This window comes from Protopterus annectens, chromosome 14.part0 (genome assembly GCF_019279795.1).
Source record: "Protopterus annectens isolate FY-2018-M chromosome 14.part0, PAN1.0, whole genome shotgun sequence".
NCBI classification, from domain to species: Eukaryota; Metazoa; Chordata; order Ceratodontiformes; family Protopteridae; genus Protopterus; species Protopterus annectens.
Window position 1 is genome coordinate 314,337,035 of NC_056748.1, and position 20,725 is coordinate 314,357,759.

Consider the following 20,725-nt stretch of genomic DNA (forward strand, 5'->3'; position numbering starts at 1 on the left):
TTTCATTCTGTAGCTGCTATCTGTCTTAGACCTTTTTTTTTTTTTTTGGTTGACCATTTTCATATTGACCTTAAGTGGTTTAGACTAATGTCACTAGACATATATGTGTGTGTGTATATATATAGATATGTGTGTGTGTGTGTGTGTGTGTGTGTATGTGTACATGTGTACACATACAAATATACATACATAGATACAGATGGAGCGAAGTCATTTGATGGACTGCTGATTTGACTGAATCACAAATGGGTGAACACAACTGACTGAAAACTTATTTGATAGAAAACCCATTTGGCTGAGTCATGGCTGACTGAAAATTGTAAAAGTCCATGGACAGTATGTGATGGCATTACTTCGTATGGTAGGCGTCATTAGGGAAGTTAATCTAGAAGAGTATATGGGTTGTCAGTGGGTACTTTCATGTTGTACCTGGCCTTACCACCTATCTGTATTTTTTCTGGACTATCCAGAAATAAGAACAATTGTCTGGTAGTCTGGAAAACACTGTACAAACTCCAGTGTTCTGTTTAACAAAACAAACAGAATACTGGTGTTTGTTAAAATTCTGAAGCTTTTTTAAAAGAAAAGTATCAGTAATGCGATGCAGTCAGGTAAAAATAAGTCATACCGCCTCCCCTAATGTGATAAATTATGTTACAAAAATTGGTGTGTGTATGTGGACAAAGAGGGTGGGGAAAAGTGAGGGTATAGGTGAAATTAAGGGTGGTACATTGGGGTGTGGTCACTGTCCAGTTCTGAATGCAGCAAAATGTGGCAACCGTAGTTGTACCTACAGATCTGCAGATATTTGTGTTTGTGCATCAACACTGATTCACTATGTGTGGTGTTTTTTTTTCCTTTTCTCCATGGTTGTGTGACCATAGAGTTAATATATGTAAGTAAGGGTGGTGTGGGAAGGCAAATCCTCTCACTTAACAGGGTGGAGTGGGACTTTCCCCCTGCATAACGATGGTGCAAGTATTGTGTAGAAGGTTTTTTATCAACTATAATTCAGTCAAACAAGTTTTCAGTGAATCAACACCACCTCATACAGTGCTAGTAACCACGCAAATCGTTGAAAAGCATAAAATGGAAATTTAATAGCATGATGCAACAAGTACAAAACTCCAATCAGTCAAGCACTTTCATCCATGTATCTGGACTTCATCAGAACAATCTGAAAGAACAAACAGGATGCTAAAATATCACACACCCTTAAGTTTTCAATGAATTATTTTCACTAATTTCTTATTCGGTCAAATGAACTTTTGATCCAATGACAAATGCACACACATACAGACATGCGTATATGTATGTATATATATATATATATATATATATATATATATATATATATATATATGAGAGAAGGTCAGTATTAAGTGTGGGGTTATGATGTTAATGCTGAAACTTTGAGATTTATCAAAACGTTTCACCGTTAAGGGTTAGGAGTGTGTGTATATTTGTGAGTTATGTTTAGAGTCAGGGCTAAGTAAAGGGATTGCTTTACTGTGGTGTGCCTGTGAATTTTTGTACATAGTGTATACCTGAGCTGTTTTGTTTAGTGGTATTGTTACAGAAATGCTTTTTCTATGGTAAAGTGCAGCGTTAGAGTTAAGGACAGGGCAGGGGCAGGATTTGGGTTACCACCCATTCCTAAGATGGTACAGAGATGGGTGTGTTGTGTGTGTATTTTTGTCTGTGTGTGTGTGTATGTGTGTCTGTCTGTGTGTGTTGTCTGTATACTTCTGTAGGTAGATGTAGCAAGTGCAGCTGCTACAGTTACCTGTATATATGTCATCATATAAAACCATGTTAGGAACATGCATCATGGCCAGAGCCAGGTTAGCCAGTACTATGTTTAAACCTAAACCGATAGTCTCTCACAAAGCAGTGAAAACTGCCCCAAGTCACTCAATCATCTCCCCAGCCGACCATTCCATACCACTAGCTGGACTAAAAAAAATGGCATAAGAACTGAGTGCCTTACATGCATTTTATTTGTCCATCTACAAAAGTAAAATTGTTGACTACATCACCAAGTCTGCTATATTCAACCTATTTATTTACTACAATCTTTCATTTGGTAGGTGTGAGGTGATATTTCAATGTTGTTTAGTAAAAAAAGATATACATTGATTTGTGGACATTAGGAAACCTTCTGTCCTATTCTTGCTTTGATTCTCTGATAAGTCTGATTTGGGGAAAATGACATACCTACATCAGAGGTAATAGGATGGAGTTTCAATGATTTAGAGCCTGTCTCTTCTTACTTTGAGAGACTGCAGTATCATCAGTAGTGAGTTATTGAGTGGCTTCCTTCATTGTGCACTGTTTTGTATATTTTTTTAAAGTTTTATTGTAAATTCATTCAGCCTTTTTGGTGATAGAGTGTGTACATTTCTCTCCTGCCCAGTAGCTCTACTTAATTAAGCAGCTCCCAGCTCGAGCAGTTGTGAGTGGTCAGGCATGCTTTTGCACAAAATAAAGACATTAAGGTGCATCGTTGCTCTAACACAGGTTGAGCATGACAAGTGAAACTGGTGGGAAGAGTGATGCTTCAGCATTTATATAATTGGAATCTTACTAAATCATTGTTCATGTGATTAATCTACCCTACTCAATCAAATTGCCTGTTGATTTTAAAGTGAGCATAAGCGATTATAAAATGTTTAAATGTTTTAGGATATAGAAAACCCAACATTGCCATTACTTTTAGCAAGTTTTCAAGAACTTGTTCATGTAAGGCAGTCTCCTTTCACATTAAAAGTTGGTTACTCCATTTCTTTTAACAGATTTATAATTGAATGTAGAGTGACTAGATTTGTTTGTTACCTTGTGCCCTTGGTTGTACTCAAACGTCTGAACACAGAACGACAGAGACTAATATCACTCTTTAGCATTCTGTCTTCAGCTGTGAAATACAGAAGATTGCTTTTGTCTGGGCTAAGTTATTTTAAGATGACATAAATGTTTTATTATTATTATTATTATTTAGAATGCTTTTTATGAAATTGCATTTGTGACTCTGTCACGCTCTTCCTATTGGTTGCAGTACAGGGTACTGAAGTACTTTGTATTGTGTAATATACCGAATTACTGTTGTCATTCGGGCCGCGGTGGTGTGGCAGTTAGGGTTGTCACCTCACAGCAAGAGGTTCTTCCGTTCGATTCTCAGCTGGAGCGCCTTCTGTGTGGAGTTTGCATGCAGGTAGGTGTGTGTGCGAATGGCTGTGCCTTCTGTGAAGGTTGGGCTGGCAACTCAGCACCGTAAAAATCCATTGCCAATCATTACCGGACTGGAGCTCTGCTGTGGCAACCCCTAACTGGGAATTGCTGTTGTATTTTAGTTTTATACAGAATTACTGTTTTATTTTATTTAAAAACTAAAAAGTAATAAATAAAAATATAAATAAGAAAGATTTTTTTAAATAAAAAATGCTTTTATTCAGTCGCTCTAAAAAGTTGAAAATAAAGAAGAAGAATGAAAACTTTGCAAAGAAACACAGACAACCTGTTTTCAGAAAAGCATTCAAGGTTGATTTTGTCGATTCCTGCTACTTCCTTTAGTATCTCATTACCAGAATCAGGAAAACTGACAAATGTTTTTTCATATCAGGTTGTCTGTGTTTCTTTTGCAAAGTGTTTAGTCTTGTTCCTTATTTTTTTCTTTTTAGAGCTTCTTCTTCTTCTTCTTTCGGCTTTTCCCGGTTAGGGGTCGCCACAGCGGAACACCTGTCTGCTCATGATTGGCAGTGGAGTTTTCCGGTGTCGAGTTGTCAACCCGGCGCCCAACCTTCCACAGAAGGCACACATATGCACACTCACACCTAGGGCCAATTTAGCGTGTCCAATCCATCTACAGAATGTCTTTGGGGTGTGGGAGGAAACCGGAGTACCCAGAAAAAACCCACGTGACCCCAGGGAGGACATGCAGACTCTGCACAGAAGGCACCCCAGCTGAGGATCAAACCAGAGAATCTCTTACTGTGAGGCGACAACACTAACCGCTGCACCATCTTGGCCGCCCATTTTTTTCTTTTTAGAGCAATTGAATAAAAAACATTCTTTATTAAAAAATAATTTTTTATTTATACTTTTATTTGATACTTAGTAAGACTAGGGGCAGGACATGACTCTTAAAGTTTCACATTTCCTTGAAAGATTTGTGAATTTACTGTCCGTAGTTGGGCCAAGGTTTTTATTGGTAGCACATTAGTATTTCTGGAAATTTGCTAAGCTTGGGACTAGCATCTTGTTTATCATTGCTCATGTTTACATTTAATTATTAGAAGATTACACATTAGGGCTATGCTCTACATACAGCCATACAGTAATAAGAGCAAGCTTGTATATTAGGGCTGTTTTATTCTTACTGTGTGGCATGTTTTATTAAATTTAGTGTCTGAGTCTGTCCTGGCCTCCTGACAGTATAATAACTGGAAAAATAATGTTTTTCACAAATAGTAATACAATCAATACATTATGTAAACAAGATCTTTTGAAGACAATCTATTTTCACTAATGTTCAGTTTTCAAAATGTTTGTAAACTTAAAAGATATGATATTTATAGAAGACTTATGCAGCAAATGCCATTGTTTAGTAAAATGGTATGAAATATTGAGAATACAATGTGCAAGCTGATGTTGATTTACAGGTTTAAGTATGATATAAATGTTTTCTTTGTCCCAGCATCATCTTATGATCTCACTACCTGCTGACCCATGCGCAACTGCTGCTGACACCCTAGACCTTTTCAATCTTGTTGGGTCTGACCAAGGGGCCTAAGGCCATCCTGGGGGTCTTGGCCTTCACCATTATACTGGAGGAGGAATCTATGTCCTATCCACTAGTCTCCTCTCCCAGTGCACTTACATGATTTTGCTTTGAGGGGTAAATGTGCAGTAGGGGTGTGCAACATATCACCCCACCTCTGTGGTAGTTCTGCCATGCCCACCACCCTTACCGAATCTACTCCCCCTCACTGCAGCATCACCAGCCTCCACCAGACATTGCTGAAGGGAAAACCCACCTACCCACCCATCCCTCACCTCGTTCGGCTGTAGTCAGAACTTTATCCCATTATGCTACTGGAGGGGCAATGATATGAATATATGCCCTTCTGATACAGAAGCTGTTGAGGGAACTGCTAATGACACTGAAAACTTGTAAAGCACAGCTTTTGTTGCTTTTACAAACATTGATGTTTCAGCTACAAACAGGAAACTATCAGTTGACAGTACTTTCAAGAAAAATAAAAGATCTGATGAGCATCCAGAAGAACTGGATATTTTCTTCCTCTAAAACAAAAGAAAAAGTGAAGGAGGACTATAGGGGATAGATCTCTCAATGGTGAATTTTCACAAGCAAAATATCCAAAGGTTAGGTTAAAGTTCCTCCTGCTGCACCTTTCAACCACCACAACCATACTGTTTTGAAGAACTAGAGAAAATGACAGAAAATTGTAAATAGAAATTTTGCGCTTAGAAAATTGAGAAATATGCTTCACAGTATAAGTTTGCTTAGGAACAACAGTTTTATATCTGAGTGTGTGCAGCAGTAGTGATATTAAACTCAATAATAGCACTCAGTAACAGTGTTATAAAATGTGACTTGATTTGAGAAAATTCTCAAATAAGTCTTATATTGCAAAAAAATTTTTGCCATGTCACACTTGCTTTACTGACATTCCTGCATTACCTACTCTATCCATAGCTCTCAACCTTCCATCTCCAAAATGAGGAACACTAGCCCTCATAATGTGGAACAAATGGGCGAAATGTGGAACACATACTAATGGCTTACTAACAACTTCAACTAGGAAGGTCATAGGATGGTTAAAATACACTGGTTTTACTTATAAAAAAGATCTTTTAATGAATTAATATGATTAATTTCTATTTACAATGGATTTCACTTAAAAAAATTCCTAACACTGAATGTGTGACAGAGTCTTTCAATGTGGAACTTTGAGCAACTTCGAGGAACGTGAACATTTTAAGACCCCAAATGAGGTACGTTCCTCGTAAAGAGGTACACTTGAGAGGTATTACCTCTATCCACTTACAAGCAAAGGTAGGCTAGCAAAATTAACAGTGAAAGCGCACATATTTGTTTTCTTTGAAGGAAAGCAAAGTGTTCTTTTGGAAACATTTAGTAGGTAAACCTCAATACATTATCTCTGACAAACTGGGCTTGGGCCACAGTGAAAATACATTTACACAGCTTACATTACTGATTTCTTGATAACTTAGAAAACTGAAAAGTATGAATGGAATTTTGAAAATCTTGTGCAAGAATGGAAACCTGAAAAGCAAGTGCAGCATTCTGTAGGACGTGTAATATTATTATAACTGAATTAATAAGACTCCTAGCCTACTGTGAATGTTCTTGGTGTCTATCATTGCTGCAGAATATTCTACATATGTTGACAATTTAGGTACTTGCGTATTATCACAGCCACATTTTCACAGTAATACCGCTCACTTCCCCGTGTGCAGATGTAAACATTGATGCTGCTGTTATGTTAATAAGTATGTTTTCCTTCACATTGAAAGGTGGTTTTAGGCAGGGGTGTCATGGAAAATGGTGCAGATCATGTTTTTGGTGTACTTATGCTGTTTGCGCGTGTCGCTTCTTGATCAGTAATGCACTGATAAGCCGTCGGAATGTACTCAAATGTCAGCACTGATAATAAATGGGTTAAGGCTTGTCACCGCATTCCCTGCTATCACCTTTATTATAAACTGTATGCTGCAAAGTTTGACAGCTTTTATTTTTGGTCTTTTTCTTTTTTTTTTTTTGTTGTAGCTGTCAAGAAGTAGCAGACAAGTGGACAACTGTCAGCATGTGAGTCTATTACATTTAGTGGCTTGCGGCTTGAGATATGGAATGTGTGTTATACATAACTGCTGTAGAAAATGTATTTCCAGTGACATGATGTTAGGGAAACGGCATAGCTTGAAACAAGTAGTTATTCCTTACATGTTATAGTCTTTCCTACCTAAACAATGATTTTTAATAAAGTTAACATTGTCAATGAGATTCTCTATATACTTATAGTTAAATTGACACACCAGGAAGCGAGCGGTATTACCGCGAAAATGTGGTTGTGATAATACGTAAGTACCACAATTTATTGCCCTCTAAAATTAGACTCAGCAGCTTGATATCTGAAATTTTGGTTGTTTTTTTTGCTTATGCTTCTCATTCCTGGATAACTCCAAGGTTTTAAAAAAACTCCCCGTTTAACTACAGAAGGCCTTTGGACTTTTATTTCAAGTCTTAAATCATTAATTACTGCAAGTAACTCAATGAAATATAAGGACTTTAACTCACTTCTTAATTGGTGGGATTCCTTAGAAACATATCACACTGTTATTGTTGACCATTTTGTTAAAAACGGTTTTAAGTAAAATTATTGAACAACAACTCCAGATGAGAATATCCGTGATGTGTCCTGGCTCGGCAGTAACTTAAAGACCATTAATATTACTACAAGTCCTGAGCTAAGGAATTTTGATGACATTTGTTTAAGCTAAGACCTTGAAGGGGGCATTACCACCACTGATTAATGTAATGAACTTTGTTCAGACGTACAAAAGCATTTCTTCTGCTAATGGCTTAGGAACACAAACAGTTCAGTGAGTGGTACCAGAGTTGTCATAAAGAAAATAAAATGGGTAGGTTTTATGCATATAATCTGAAGGATAAAATGTGAAATATAATGTGCAATTTGCCTTATGTTCAAATATTGCCAAGGGGCTAAGAAAGATTGCCAATTTAATACCTACATGCAAAATTTACTGACTGGACCAATGCAGATTTTGTTGTAGGCAATTTATTAAATATTGGGCATCTAAATTAATTTAAATCAATAATGAAGACAACTATGTTAAACTTCTTCTTCTTTCGGCTTTTCCAGGTTAGGGGTCGCCACAGTGGATCACCATCGGCTCATGATTGGCAGTGGAGTTTTACGGTGTCAAGTTGCCAGCCCAGCACCCAACCTTCCACAGAGGGCACACACATGCACGTATGGCCAATTTATTGTGTTCAATCCACCTACAGCATGTCTTTGGGATGTGGGAGGAAACCCACGCAACCACATGGAGGACATGCAGACTCCGCACAGAAGGCACCCCAGCCGAGGATTGAACGGGAGAACCTCTTGCTGTGAGGTGGCAATGCTAACCGCTGCACCACCGTGGCCACCCAAGACAACTATATTAAACTGATGGATCTTATCTGGAATACTGGGTGGAACCAGTGTGTTCTGACCGTCATTCTTTGAGTTGTCTAAAACTGTATGAAAGAGAAGGAATCCTCATAAAGTTATTTAAATACTAACTGGTTAGCTAAAAATGATTTACACTGAGACAGAGCTGTTTCTTCCTTGCACAGTGAATACATTTAGGCTGTTTGGATATTTGCAAAGAAACAACAAGGCTACAAAATGCAATATCAAAACAGAAGAGAAAAAAAAAAACAGCTAGCAAGTGACTATGCACGGCACATTTGTTTAAGAAGGATGATATTCTATCCCATGACAGAGTAGATATTACTTAAATTATTATTATCGACTCATTTTAAACTAGACAAAATGATATGCCAGTGGGCAACTTGCCATGAAAAGCCCACTGACACATAACTAAAGTGATGCTTCTGTGCTTCTAAACTGTCAGTAAATATAAAACATGTATAGTATGCAACACTGGGAAAAATAAAGTGATGCAGCTGCAAAAGTAACAAACTTACTTGAAGTTAAAAAATTCCAACTGAATGCGTTGGCTTCTTTCTACTTCAATCTGCCAGTAGCACCATGCATTGTTTGGATAGTTCCATGGATAATTTGGACTATAAAGTGTTCCATTTGGATTCTGAAAGTACCCTCCACAAGAATAATCTGGTGCTGCAAAATATGCAAAATCTGTATTTAGACACAGTGTGTACTTTATGATTTTATGGTGATTTACGTTTCTTGTATGATAATTTTCAATGCCAGTACAATATGACTGATATACTTAAAATTGCTGAATATGCATTATGAACTTGGCATGTTTAGCATTTTTCACATTAGCAGCTGTTGAACTGTACAGGTAGGAATGATTTAATAGTCATGCTTTTCCATCTTCAAGGTGATGTAGGGAAGATGCTTTAGCAGCATGATAGCAAATGGATTCTCATATCCAAACCTAGTTTTAAGATATTGTTCCTATTGGTTCACAAAAGAAACATTAACTGCATTTACTGAAGATTGTTCACCAGAAGTTTAGGATTTTTGACATGCTACCTGACTGCATTAATTAACGTTTCTGTCAAGGTAGAGAAGGGATATCTGTGGTTTCAGAACACATACAGTAACACCATTTTATCTATTCTTTATTAAGATAAGCTGAAAGAAACAAAACATTTTATTCAGTCTGAGTAGCTCACAAATCATGGATTTTCTGACACACAAGAGGTGATAAATCAATCTGGTGGATTGCATTACACTGGTGCTATTAGAGTAGGATTATACAAAGAAATAATGCACACTGGGCATCTTGAATGATCAGGAACAGTCATTACCTGAGATAAACTGTAGTAGGTTATCTAGCTGATTCTACAGCAAACATGGTAGATGAAGGGGAAGTGATTAAATATGTAGACAAATGCAGATAAATACATAAAAAATAACCACAAGACCATACCCAGGTTTGCTGAAATGAATCTACCTCACTTTAACAACAAAATGAGTATATGGAAATGCCACAGTTTTGGATGAATACCATTGCTATATAACTAGTTTACATCATTGAAAACTAAAGTAAGGATGTGATGTAGCCAAAAAGGGGGTTTATAATTACAGATAAATACAAAGTGTTTGATATCTGGTTATATAATGCCTGCAACACTGACAACTTTATTACTAACGATAGTGTTCTGATGACAGAGGTTGCTGAGATTGAGAAATCCATTTTCTAAACTTGGAGTTAGAATACTAAAGTTCAGTGACACAGGCAATCAAGTTCACTTCTTTGGGCTATGAAGGCTTACACCTGAAATTGCTTTTAGTTTTGTTTTTTTTGTTGGCTCATAATTTGCTGCAGCTGCATGCAGATTTGGTATAGAAAAATACATTGAACAATAGTCATAGATTCATCATTTTATATTATATATTATATCGTGAACACTGTATTTAATGGGAGCATTGTGTCTGTGGCTCAGCAGGTAACACAGTAACAACTGAGTTTGAAAAATCAAAAGGCTATAGGTTCTGTTCCCACACTGGGTGCTTTGATTCATTTTTTCAATTATTAGTGCTGTAGTACATCATAATGAGGGATCTACACTACTGAGGTTCTCTCCATTGGATAAATCATTTGCCCAAGGTTCCTGCTACATCTGTTGGTGGTAACTCAGGTGGATGTAAAGTATTCCATGGTGCTGATTGAAAAGATTGGAATTGTTATTAATACAAAATTCAAATAATATTACAAAAATCAGACAGATCACGCAACCTTAAGACACATCCATTCTTTTACATCATTTCACCTTTCTTTCCCTTCACTTAGTTTGCCTTGTACCAATCCACAGATTTCAACTCCCCATCTTTCTTCTATGATCCCAAGCCTTGTTATATAAAAACAGAATACATTGGTTTAACATAGCTCTGTGGTGAAGAGGGATGGAGTGCATACTGTGACCAAGATGACTGTGGTTCATTTAGCAGTCCAAGCACTAAAAGAACCAAGCAGAGAGGGTGAGGGGAGAAGATGCATGGTCTGTTAGTCTGTCTAGGGGTGGGGAAGATTGCACACAATAGGAGTCACACATAGACAGTGGTTTGTCTGTCTAGGGGTGGGGAAGATTGCACACAGTAGGAGTCACACATAGACAGTGGTTTGTCTGTCTAGGGGTGGGGAAGATTGCACACAGTAGGAGTCACACATCGACAGTTGTTTGTCTAGGGGTGGGGAAGATTGCACACAATATGAGTCACACATAGACAGTTGTTTGTCTGTCTAGGGGTGGGGAAGATTGCACACAATAGGAGTCATACATAGACAGTTGTTTGTCTAGGGGTGGGGAAGATTGCACACAATAGGAGTCACACATAGACAGTTGTTTGTCTGTCTAGGGGTGGGGAAGATTGCACACAATAGGAGTCACACATAGACAGTTGTTTGTCTGTCTAGGGGTGGGGAAGATTGCACACAATAGGAGTCACACATAGACAGTTGTTTGTCTGTCTAGGGGTGGGGAAGATTGCACACAATAGGAGTCACACATCAACAGTTGTTTGTCTGTCTAGGGGTGGGGAAGATTGCACACAATAGGAGTCACACATTGACAGTTGTTTGTCTGTCTAGGGGTGGGGAAGACTGCACACAATAGGAGTCACACATTGACAGTTGTTTGTCTGTCTAGGGGTGGGGAAGACTGCACACAATAGGAGTCACACATCGACAGTTGTTTGTCTGTCTAGGGGTGGGGAAGATTGCAAACAATAGGAGTCACACATTGACAGTTGTTTGTCTGTCTAGGGGAGGGGAAGATTGCACACAATAGGAATTACACATAGACAGTTGTTCGTCTGTCTAGGGGTGGGGAAGATTGCACACAATTGGAGTCACACATTGACAGTTGTTTGACTGTCTAGGGGAGGGGAAGACTGCACACAATAGGAGTCACACCGACATTTGTTTGTCTGTCTAGGGGAGGGGAAAATTGCACACAATAGGAGTCACACATAGACAGTTGTTTGTCTGTCTAGGGGTGGGGAAGATGGCACACAATAGGAGTCACACATAGACAGTTGTTTGTCTGTCTAGGGGTGGGGAAGATTGCACACAATAGGAGTCACACATCGACAGTTGTTTGTCTGTCTAGGGGTGGGGTAGATTGCACACAATAGGAGTCACACATCGACAGTTGTTTGTCTGTCTAGGGGTGGGGAAGATTGCACACAATAGGAGTCACACATAGACAGTTGTTTGTCTGTCTAGGGGTGGGGAAGATTGCACACAATAGGAGTCACACAGACAGTTGTTTGTCTGTCTAGGGGTGGTTAAGATTGCACACAATAGGAGTCACACATAGACAGTTGTTTGTCTGTCTAGGGGTGGGGGAGATTGCACACAATAGGAGTCACACATCGACAGTTGTTTGTCTGTCTAGGCGTGGGGAAGATTGCACACAGTAGGAGTCACACATCGACAGTTGTTTGTCTGTCTAGTGATGGGGAAGATTGCACACAGTAGGAGTCACACATCGACAGTTGTTTGTCTGTCTAGGGGTGGGGAAGATTGCACACAATAGGAGTCACACATCGACAGTTGTTTGTCTGTCTAGGGGTGGGGAAGATTGCACACAATAGGAGTCACACATCGACAGTCTGTCTAGGGGTGGGGAAGATTGCACACAATAGGAGTCACACATCGACAGTTGTTTGTCTGTCTAGGGGTGGGGAAGATTGCACACAATAGGAGTCACACATAGACAGTTGTTTGTCTGTCTAGGGGTGGGGAAGATTGCACACAATAGGAGTCACACATTGACAGTTGTTTGTCTGTCTAGGGGTGGGGAAGACTGCACACAATAGGAGTCACACATTGACAGTTGTTTGTCTGTCTAGGGGTGGGGAAGACTGCACACAATAGGAGTCACACATCGACAGTTGTTTGTCTGTCTAGGGGTGGGGAAGATTGCAAACAATAGGAGTCACACATTGACAGTTGTTTGTCTGTCTAGGGGAGGGAAAGATTGCACACAATAGGAGTCACACGTAGACAGTTATTCGTCTGTCTAGGGGTGGGGAAGATTGCACACAATTGGAGTCACACATTGACAGTTGTTTGACTGTCTAGGGGAGGGGAAGACTGCACACAATAGGAGTCACACCGACATTTGTTTGTCTGTCTAGGGGTGGGGAAAATTGCACACAATAGGAGTCACACATAGACAGTTGTTTGTCTGTCTAGGGGTGGGGAAGATGGCACACAATAGGAGTCACACATAGACAGTTGTTTGTCTGTCTAGGGGTGGGGAAGATTGCACACAATAGGAGTCACACATCGACAGTTGTTTGTCTGTCTAGGGGTGGGGTAGATTGCACACAATAGGAGTCACACATCGACAGTTGTTTGTCTGTCTAGGGGTGGGGAAGATTGCACACAATAGGAGTCACACATAGACAGTTGTTTGTCTGTCTAGGGGTGGGGAAGATTGCACACAATAGGAGTCACACAGACAGTTGTTTGTCTGTCTAGGGGTGGTTAAGATTGCACACAATAGGAGTCACACATAGACAGTTGTTTGTCTGTCTAGGGGTGGGGGAGATTGCACACAATAGGAGTCACACATCGACAGTTGTTTGTCTGTCTAGGCGTGGGGAAGATTGCACACAGTAGGAGTCACACATCGACAGTTGTTTGTCTGTCTAGTGGTGGGGAAGATTGCACACAGTAGGAGTCACACATTGACAGTTGTTTGTCTGTCTAGGGGTGGGGAAGATTGCACACAATAGGAGTCACACATCGACAGTTGTTTGTCTGTCTAGGGGTGGGGAAGATTGCACACAATAGGAGTCACACATCGACAGTTGTTTGTCTGTCTAGGGGTGGGGAAGATTGCACACAGTAGGAGTCACACATCGACAGTTGTTTGTCTGTCTAGGGGTGGGGAAGATTGCACACAATAGGAGTCACACATCGACAGTTGTTTGTCTGTCTAGGGTTGGGGAAGATTGCACACATTGGAGTCACACATTGACAGTTGTTTGTCTGTCTAGGGGTGGGGAAGATTGCACACAATAGGAGTCACACATAGACAGTTGTTTGTCTGTGTAGGGGTGGGGAAGATTGCGCGCAATAGGAGTCACACATAGACAGTTGTTTGTCTGTCTAGGGGTGGGGAAGATTGCACGCAATAGGAGTCACACATAGTTGTTTGTCTGTCTAGGGGTGGGGAAGATTGCACACAATAGGAGTCACACATAGACAGTTGTTTGTCTGTCTAGGGGTGGGGAAGATTGCACACAATAGGGGTCACACATAGACAGTTGTTTGTCTGTCTATGGGTGGGGAAGATTGCACACAATAGGAGTCACACATCGACATTCTGATTTCCCTGATGCAAACAGGTGAAACTGGTGCTCGTGCTTCCTAGGGAGGAGCAAGTCTGCTCGAAGGAAACATCCCATACAGAAGTGAGGGGTTAGACTCTGTAGCCAGCTCATTGTGTGACCCCCTGACCCCCCACCCCACACAGCTTTGCAGAGGAATAGGGCCTAGTGATAAAAGGGGAACTACTCCTGATGGCTGCCTAATTCATAGCCTCTCCTTGCTAACATTTGCCGTAGTGATATGAAACAAATAGGTTCTCTGGTTAGGATTCGGCTGATCATTGCATGGTAAGAACAGCAGGCTCCAGGTCCGACTCTAAGCCAGTCACAAGTGGTGTCCCACAAGGCTCGGTCCTGGGACCCCTACTGTTTGGCATATACTTCTCAGAAGTGCAGGCAAACCCAGGAGGACTATGGCTAACCAAGTTCGCCGATGACTGCAAACTGGGAGCCATAATTGACTCTCTGGCTGACACTGACATTCTCCAAAAGGGCCTTACTGAGATGGACACCTGGTGTCAAAGTCATGGTCTCAAGCTAAATGCCAAAAATGCATAGTCATCCCGTTTGGGAAAAACAAAACACCCATGAATTACCACATAGGTGGCAGCCCCCTTAATACAGAAGAGGTAATAAGAGATCTGAGGACCCAGGTAGATGGTAATCTCTCCTTTGACAATCATATTGCCAAAGTAGTTAGGAAATCCTTCTATGTAGCCCATCTAATTACTAAAGGGTACGCATCTAGAAATAAAGAGGTTATAGTGCCCCTCTACTCGTCACTCATCAGACCCATCATAGAGTACAATGCCCCATTTGGGATGTACCTCACAAGACACTTCCAACAGCTGGTAAGACCACAAAAGTACCTCACCAAGAGAATTACTGGCCTCAAACATATGTCCTATGCAGCCCGAATGGAAAAACTCCGGCTGTACTCAGTGGCATATCGCTTACTCAGAGGTGATCTCTACCTGACTTACAAAGCAATGTCCAACTCAGAATTGATGGACATGCTCCACCTAAAGAAATCCAAGTCACTGCGAGACACTCATTTTAGTGAGCTAAACCTCACCACAATAATAAATAGAACATGCTGGATGAATATATTCCTGTCACAGAGACTCCCCATGCTTTGGAACAAAATTCTTAACTACATTAGGCAGAGCCCCTCACTAACACTCTTCAAGAGAAACCTTGATGAGTGGATGGGTAACAGAAAATACACCCCCTGGGATGACTTCATTGGCTCTTCTTGACAGTGGCTCAGTTAATTAATCAATGGGGTGGCAAAAGCTGACACACTCTGGCTAGGCTTATAAATGCCCTCGGGCAGATAGCCTAGTACCTACCTATGAACCTATTGGCAGGAATTGAAGTGAAAACTGGCAAAACAAATTACATTTGCTTAACCATAAGTCCATATATTAACTATTTAATCATCTCATTCTAAACTTACCTCTGTCTTACCATGGTCCCCATAACATAATTTCTTCTTCTTTTTCTTTCAGCTACTCCTGTTAAGGGTCACCACAGCAGATTATCTGTTTCCATTTCTTCCTATCCTCCGCATCTTGCTCTGTCGATCCAGCCACCAGCATTCCCTATTACCGCATCCATAAACCTTATCTTAGGCCTTCCTCTTTTCCTCTTATCTGGCAGTTCTATCCTTAGCAACATTCTCACAATATACCCAGCATCCCTCCTCACCACATGCCAAACCAATGCAATTTCACCTCTCCGGCTTTGTCTCCATACCATCCAACATGAGCTGACCCTCTAATATACTCATTTCTAATCCTGTCCATCTTCATCACATCCAGTGCAAATCTTAACATCTTTAACTCTGCCACCTCCAGCTCTGACTCCTGTCTTTTCGTCAGTGCCACCGTCTCCAGCCCATATGACATAGTTGGTCTCACTACCATCTTGTAGACCTTCCCTTTGACTCTTACTGGTACCCATCTGTCACAAATCACTCCTGACACCCTTCTCCACCCACTCCACTTTGTCTGCACTCTCTTCTTCACCTTTACACTCATCCACCTTCACCAACTCTACTCCCTGCATCCTCACCATTCCTCTGTCCTCCCTCTCATTCCTGTACATATATTCTGTCTTAGTCCTGCTGACCTTCATTCTTCTCCTGTCTAGAGGATATCTCCACCTCTCAGGGTCTCCTCTACCTGTTCCCTGGTCTCACACTGTCATCCGCAGGCATATAATCTACAGGAACTCCTGTGTGATCTCATCTGTCAACCTGTCCATCACCATTGCAAATATGAAAGGGCTCAGAGCTGATCCATGATATAATCCCACCTCCACCTTGAATGCATTCGTCACTCCTACAGCAGATCACACTACTATCACACTGCCCTCGTACATATCCTGTACCACTCTTACATACTTCTCTGCCACTCCCGGCTTCCTCATACAATACCACAACTCCTGTTTAGGCACCCTATCAAATGCTTTTTCTAAGTCTACAAAGACACACTGCAACTACTTCCAAACTTATCTATACTTCTCCATCAACACTCTCAGAGCAAACATTGCATCTGTAGTGCTCTTTCTTGGCATGAAACCATATTGCTGCTCACTAATCATCATCTCGCTTCTTAACATAGCTTCCACTACTCTTTCCCAAAACTCCGTGCTGTTGCTGATCAGTTCTCTCTCTGTAGTTACTACAGCTCTCCACATCACCCTTATTCTTAAAAATTGGTACCAATACACTTCTCCAGTCCTCCGGCATCCTCTCACTTTCCAAGATTTTGTTAAACAATCTGGTTAAAAACTCCACTGCCATTTCACCTAAACACCTACATGCTTCCACAGGTATGTTATCTGCACCAACAGCCTTTCCATTCTTCACCCTCTTCATAGCTGTCCTTACTTCCTCCTTGCTAATCCTTTGCACTTCCTGATTCACTATCCCCACATCATCCAACCTCCTCTCTCTCTCTCTCTCTCATTCTCTTCATTCATCAGCACCTCAAAGTACTCTGTAGACATGTTTCTAAAATATTGTTTTAATACCCTTACAGCCTATCATAAAATCGACTTTCATTCCTACTGTCCTTGTAGTATATTAATTTTTTCCTTCTCCAAATAAAGCCATCCTCTTAATGTCTATCAGCTCACTTAATACCTTTACATCTTTCCTCTTCCTTAATTTTCAATGTTACAGTTAAAGTCTCTTCACATAAAATTCTCATGTTAATAATACCAGTATAGTTCTACACATTTTTGGAAGATAAAGTAGTTCTTTCCCATATGTTAACAATGCAGTTGATGCGATTATCATTATATTTCCTCTATGTCTGCTTTCACGTCTACATACGTCAATCTCCTCCACCCTATAACCCTGAGTTCCAAAGTCTTATCTTGATTGTCTCCTAGAGTTCATAGGTTCATAGGATCATAGGTAGGTACTAGACTGTCAGCCCTGGGGCCTATACAAGCCCAGCCAAAAAGGTACCCTGGCTTTTGCCACTCAAGAAAATTATTTTCCTGTGCCACTGTCGAGCAGAGCCACAGAGGTGATCCCCGGGGTGAATTTCTTATTTCCCATCCAATCATCAAGATTTTCCTTGAAGAGTGCTAATGAGGAGCTTTGTTTGATATAGATAGGTAGTTTATTCCAGAGTATGGGAAGTCTCTGGGACAGAAATCTATTCCTCCAGCATGTTCTGTTTATTGGGGTGGCAAGGTTTAGGTCCCTAGAGTGTGGACCTCGGAGGGATTGGGATTTCTTTAAGTGGACCTCGGAGGGATTGGGATTTCTTTAAGTGGAGCATGTCCAACAGCTCTGGGTTTGACATAGCTTTGTATGTTAGGCAGAGATCACCTCTGAGTAGGCAATATATGACGTAGTAAAGCTGGAGTTTTTTGAGATGGTCTGCGTAGGGCATCTGTTTGAAGCTGGTAATCCTCTTTGCGAGGTATTTCTGCGGCCTTTCCAGTTGTTGTAGATGTCTTGTGAGGTACATACCAAAAGGGGCATTGTACTCTGTAATGGGTCTAATGAGTGATGAATAGAGGGGAACAATGACCTCTTTTTTTCTGGATGAGAAACCTTTTGTGATGAGGTGTGCCACGTAGAAGGTTTTCCTGAGTACTGTGGTGATGTGATTATCAAAGGAGAGACTACTGTCCACCTGTGTCCCAAGGTCTCTTATCACACTTTTGGTGTTAAGTATACTACTGCCTATGTTGTAGTTCATGGGGTACAGAGTTTTTACCAAAAGGGATGACAATGCACTTTTTGGCATTGAGCTTGAGGCCATGGCTTTGACACCAGGCATCTGTCTCAGTGAGTCCCTTTTGTAGGATGTCCACATCATTAGGAGTTTCGATTATGGCTTCTAGTTTGCAGTCATCTGTGAACTTCATCAGCCAAAGACCTTTTGTGTTAGCCTGTACTTCAGAGATGTAGATACCAAACAGGAGCGGATCCAGGACTGAACCCTGTGGTGCTCCACTTGTCACTGGTCTGAAGTTGGATTTGGAGTCTGCTACTTTCACAGTGTGGTTTCTGTCAGTGAGCCAGTTGGCAACCCATCTTGTGACATAGGGATTATACCTAGTTTAGTGAGTTTATCTACAATTCCAGAGTGGAGGATGGTGTCAAAAGCCTTGGCAAGATCTAGATAGGCTGTGTGAACCACCTTACCCTTGTCTATGGCTTTGGTGACTGCTTCAAAGAAGTCTGTCAGGTTTAGGAGACATGATCTGCCTTTTACAAACCTGGAGGTGTTTAGGAGAAATGGCAGTGGAGTTTTTAACCAGTCTAATAATCTTGAATATTCCTCTATTCCAGATGATAACATCTACCCCACTTTACTTTTCTCTTAATCCATTTTGTTCATAGCTGAAAAATATATGGTATAAATATACTACAGTATATTCTCAGTTAACTGGCACCCATGGGGATTGGTATATGCCTGATAACTATAGTTTCTGATTGCTTGAGAGTTACTATTAAAAACAGTCTGTCTAATACTGTACCCTATGCTACTTGTTTGGTTTGACATATTGTTAGTTTGGGGAGAGAGGGAATTTATTCATGTCCTCCTTTTTAAAACTCCAAAACTCTAAAAACGTAAGGTATGTTTCTGCAGGGGTGGGGCAGAAAGTGCAACACATGAAAATTGCACTGTATTTCTTTGATTTTTTTTTCTGGTTGCTTGAGAGTTCTGGATGCTTGAGTTTCGGTTAACTGAGAGTTTACTGTATATCTTCTTTGCTTTCTTTTACCTGTTCAGTTAATTCCTAGGCTTGTTTTCTGACTACTTACATTAATGCAAAGTACCTTTACAGCCTAGTCTCTTATGTTCTGTGTCTCATTTTATTCTTCTGTTGCAGTAATTTCTTTTTCCACACCTTTCACTTTTCTTCTCACTTTCTATCACCCATATTTCCTTCCCCTCACTGTCACAGGACCCAGAATCCTGCAAAGCCTGATATGGATTTTCATCAAATATTTCCAGAAAATGTTTCTTGTATTACTATGGCCTGTTACTAACACCTTCACCATTTCTTCCTCTACCTCCCACATTTTTGTTACCATCCTTCATTGATACTACGTAAACAGGAAGTGTACCATCATATCATCATATCATATCAGCAGACAAATTTTGTACAAAAATAACCTTACCTACCACATTGTTTCCCCATCCCTTAAAATTTAGTTTCTCCTAAAATCACCTTGGAACAAGTCTTATAATACCTGTCAAAGGCTAACAATAATATCGAAAGGGGACCAGACAAAATACTAGGTTGCATTCTCTTCAGTATGAAGTGTGCATTATCTGAGATTGTACTTAAACTGTTCACCTTCCCTCTAGTGACACAATTTGATAATTGAAAAACAGCCATAATGACTCCCCTACATAAGTGTCCCCTCTATAGACCTTGATAATTATAACCCAGTCAGACTTACCACCCTTATATGGAAATATGTCATGTACTACATCAAAGCAGAACTTATTTCTGCGGACATAGGCAACTGAACTGATTGAGCAAACCAGTGTGGTTTTGTGAAGGGTAGGTTCGGTCTCCTAAACTGAGTAAGCTTTTTTTGAGAAGGTTACGGACTCTCTGGAAAGTGATCTATTAGTGCACATTGCTTATCTTGTCCTGGCTAATGCTTTTGGCATTTTTCTCCATACTGGCATTATTAAAAAAAAAAACTGTAAATCCCACATTATCAGCTGAATTGCTAATTGGCTATCCATCACATTCCCATCTGTGAAAGTTGCTGATACTCTCTCTGAATATTTAAACATAATTAGTGGAATATCATGTTGGGCCCCCTCCAGTTTGGTATTTATTTTGCAAATATCCAAATCATTATCCATGAACATTGGTTGACTAAGTATTTTGATAACTGCAAGCTGGGCACCTTTATCCACTCATCCACTGATTCAAAATAACACTAACCAGGGCTGGAATATGCACATACCTGGTGTACCAAACAACAGTCAAGCTAAATGAAAAAAAATGTGCAACACACTAGCTTTCAGCAAAAAAAGCTGATTCTACCTCATATGTAATAAAAGGCATGTTGAGACTTTGCTACTTATGTAGACAATGCTCTCATTTGGTCATCATAT

General features: G+C 40.3%; 1 protein-coding gene across 1 annotated transcript in view; it reads right to left on the minus strand.

The window, feature by feature from the left end:
- LOC122788658 (deleted in malignant brain tumors 1 protein-like) overlaps positions 1–20,725 on the minus strand; it is a 1,289,564-nt gene that overhangs the window by 274,978 nt on the left and 993,861 nt on the right. Inside the window, exon 27 of the mRNA XM_044055554.1 lies at positions 8,759–8,912. Coding sequence (XP_043911489.1) covers positions 8,759–8,912 — 154 coding nt within the window. The remainder of the gene's footprint in view (positions 1–8,758; positions 8,913–20,725) is intronic.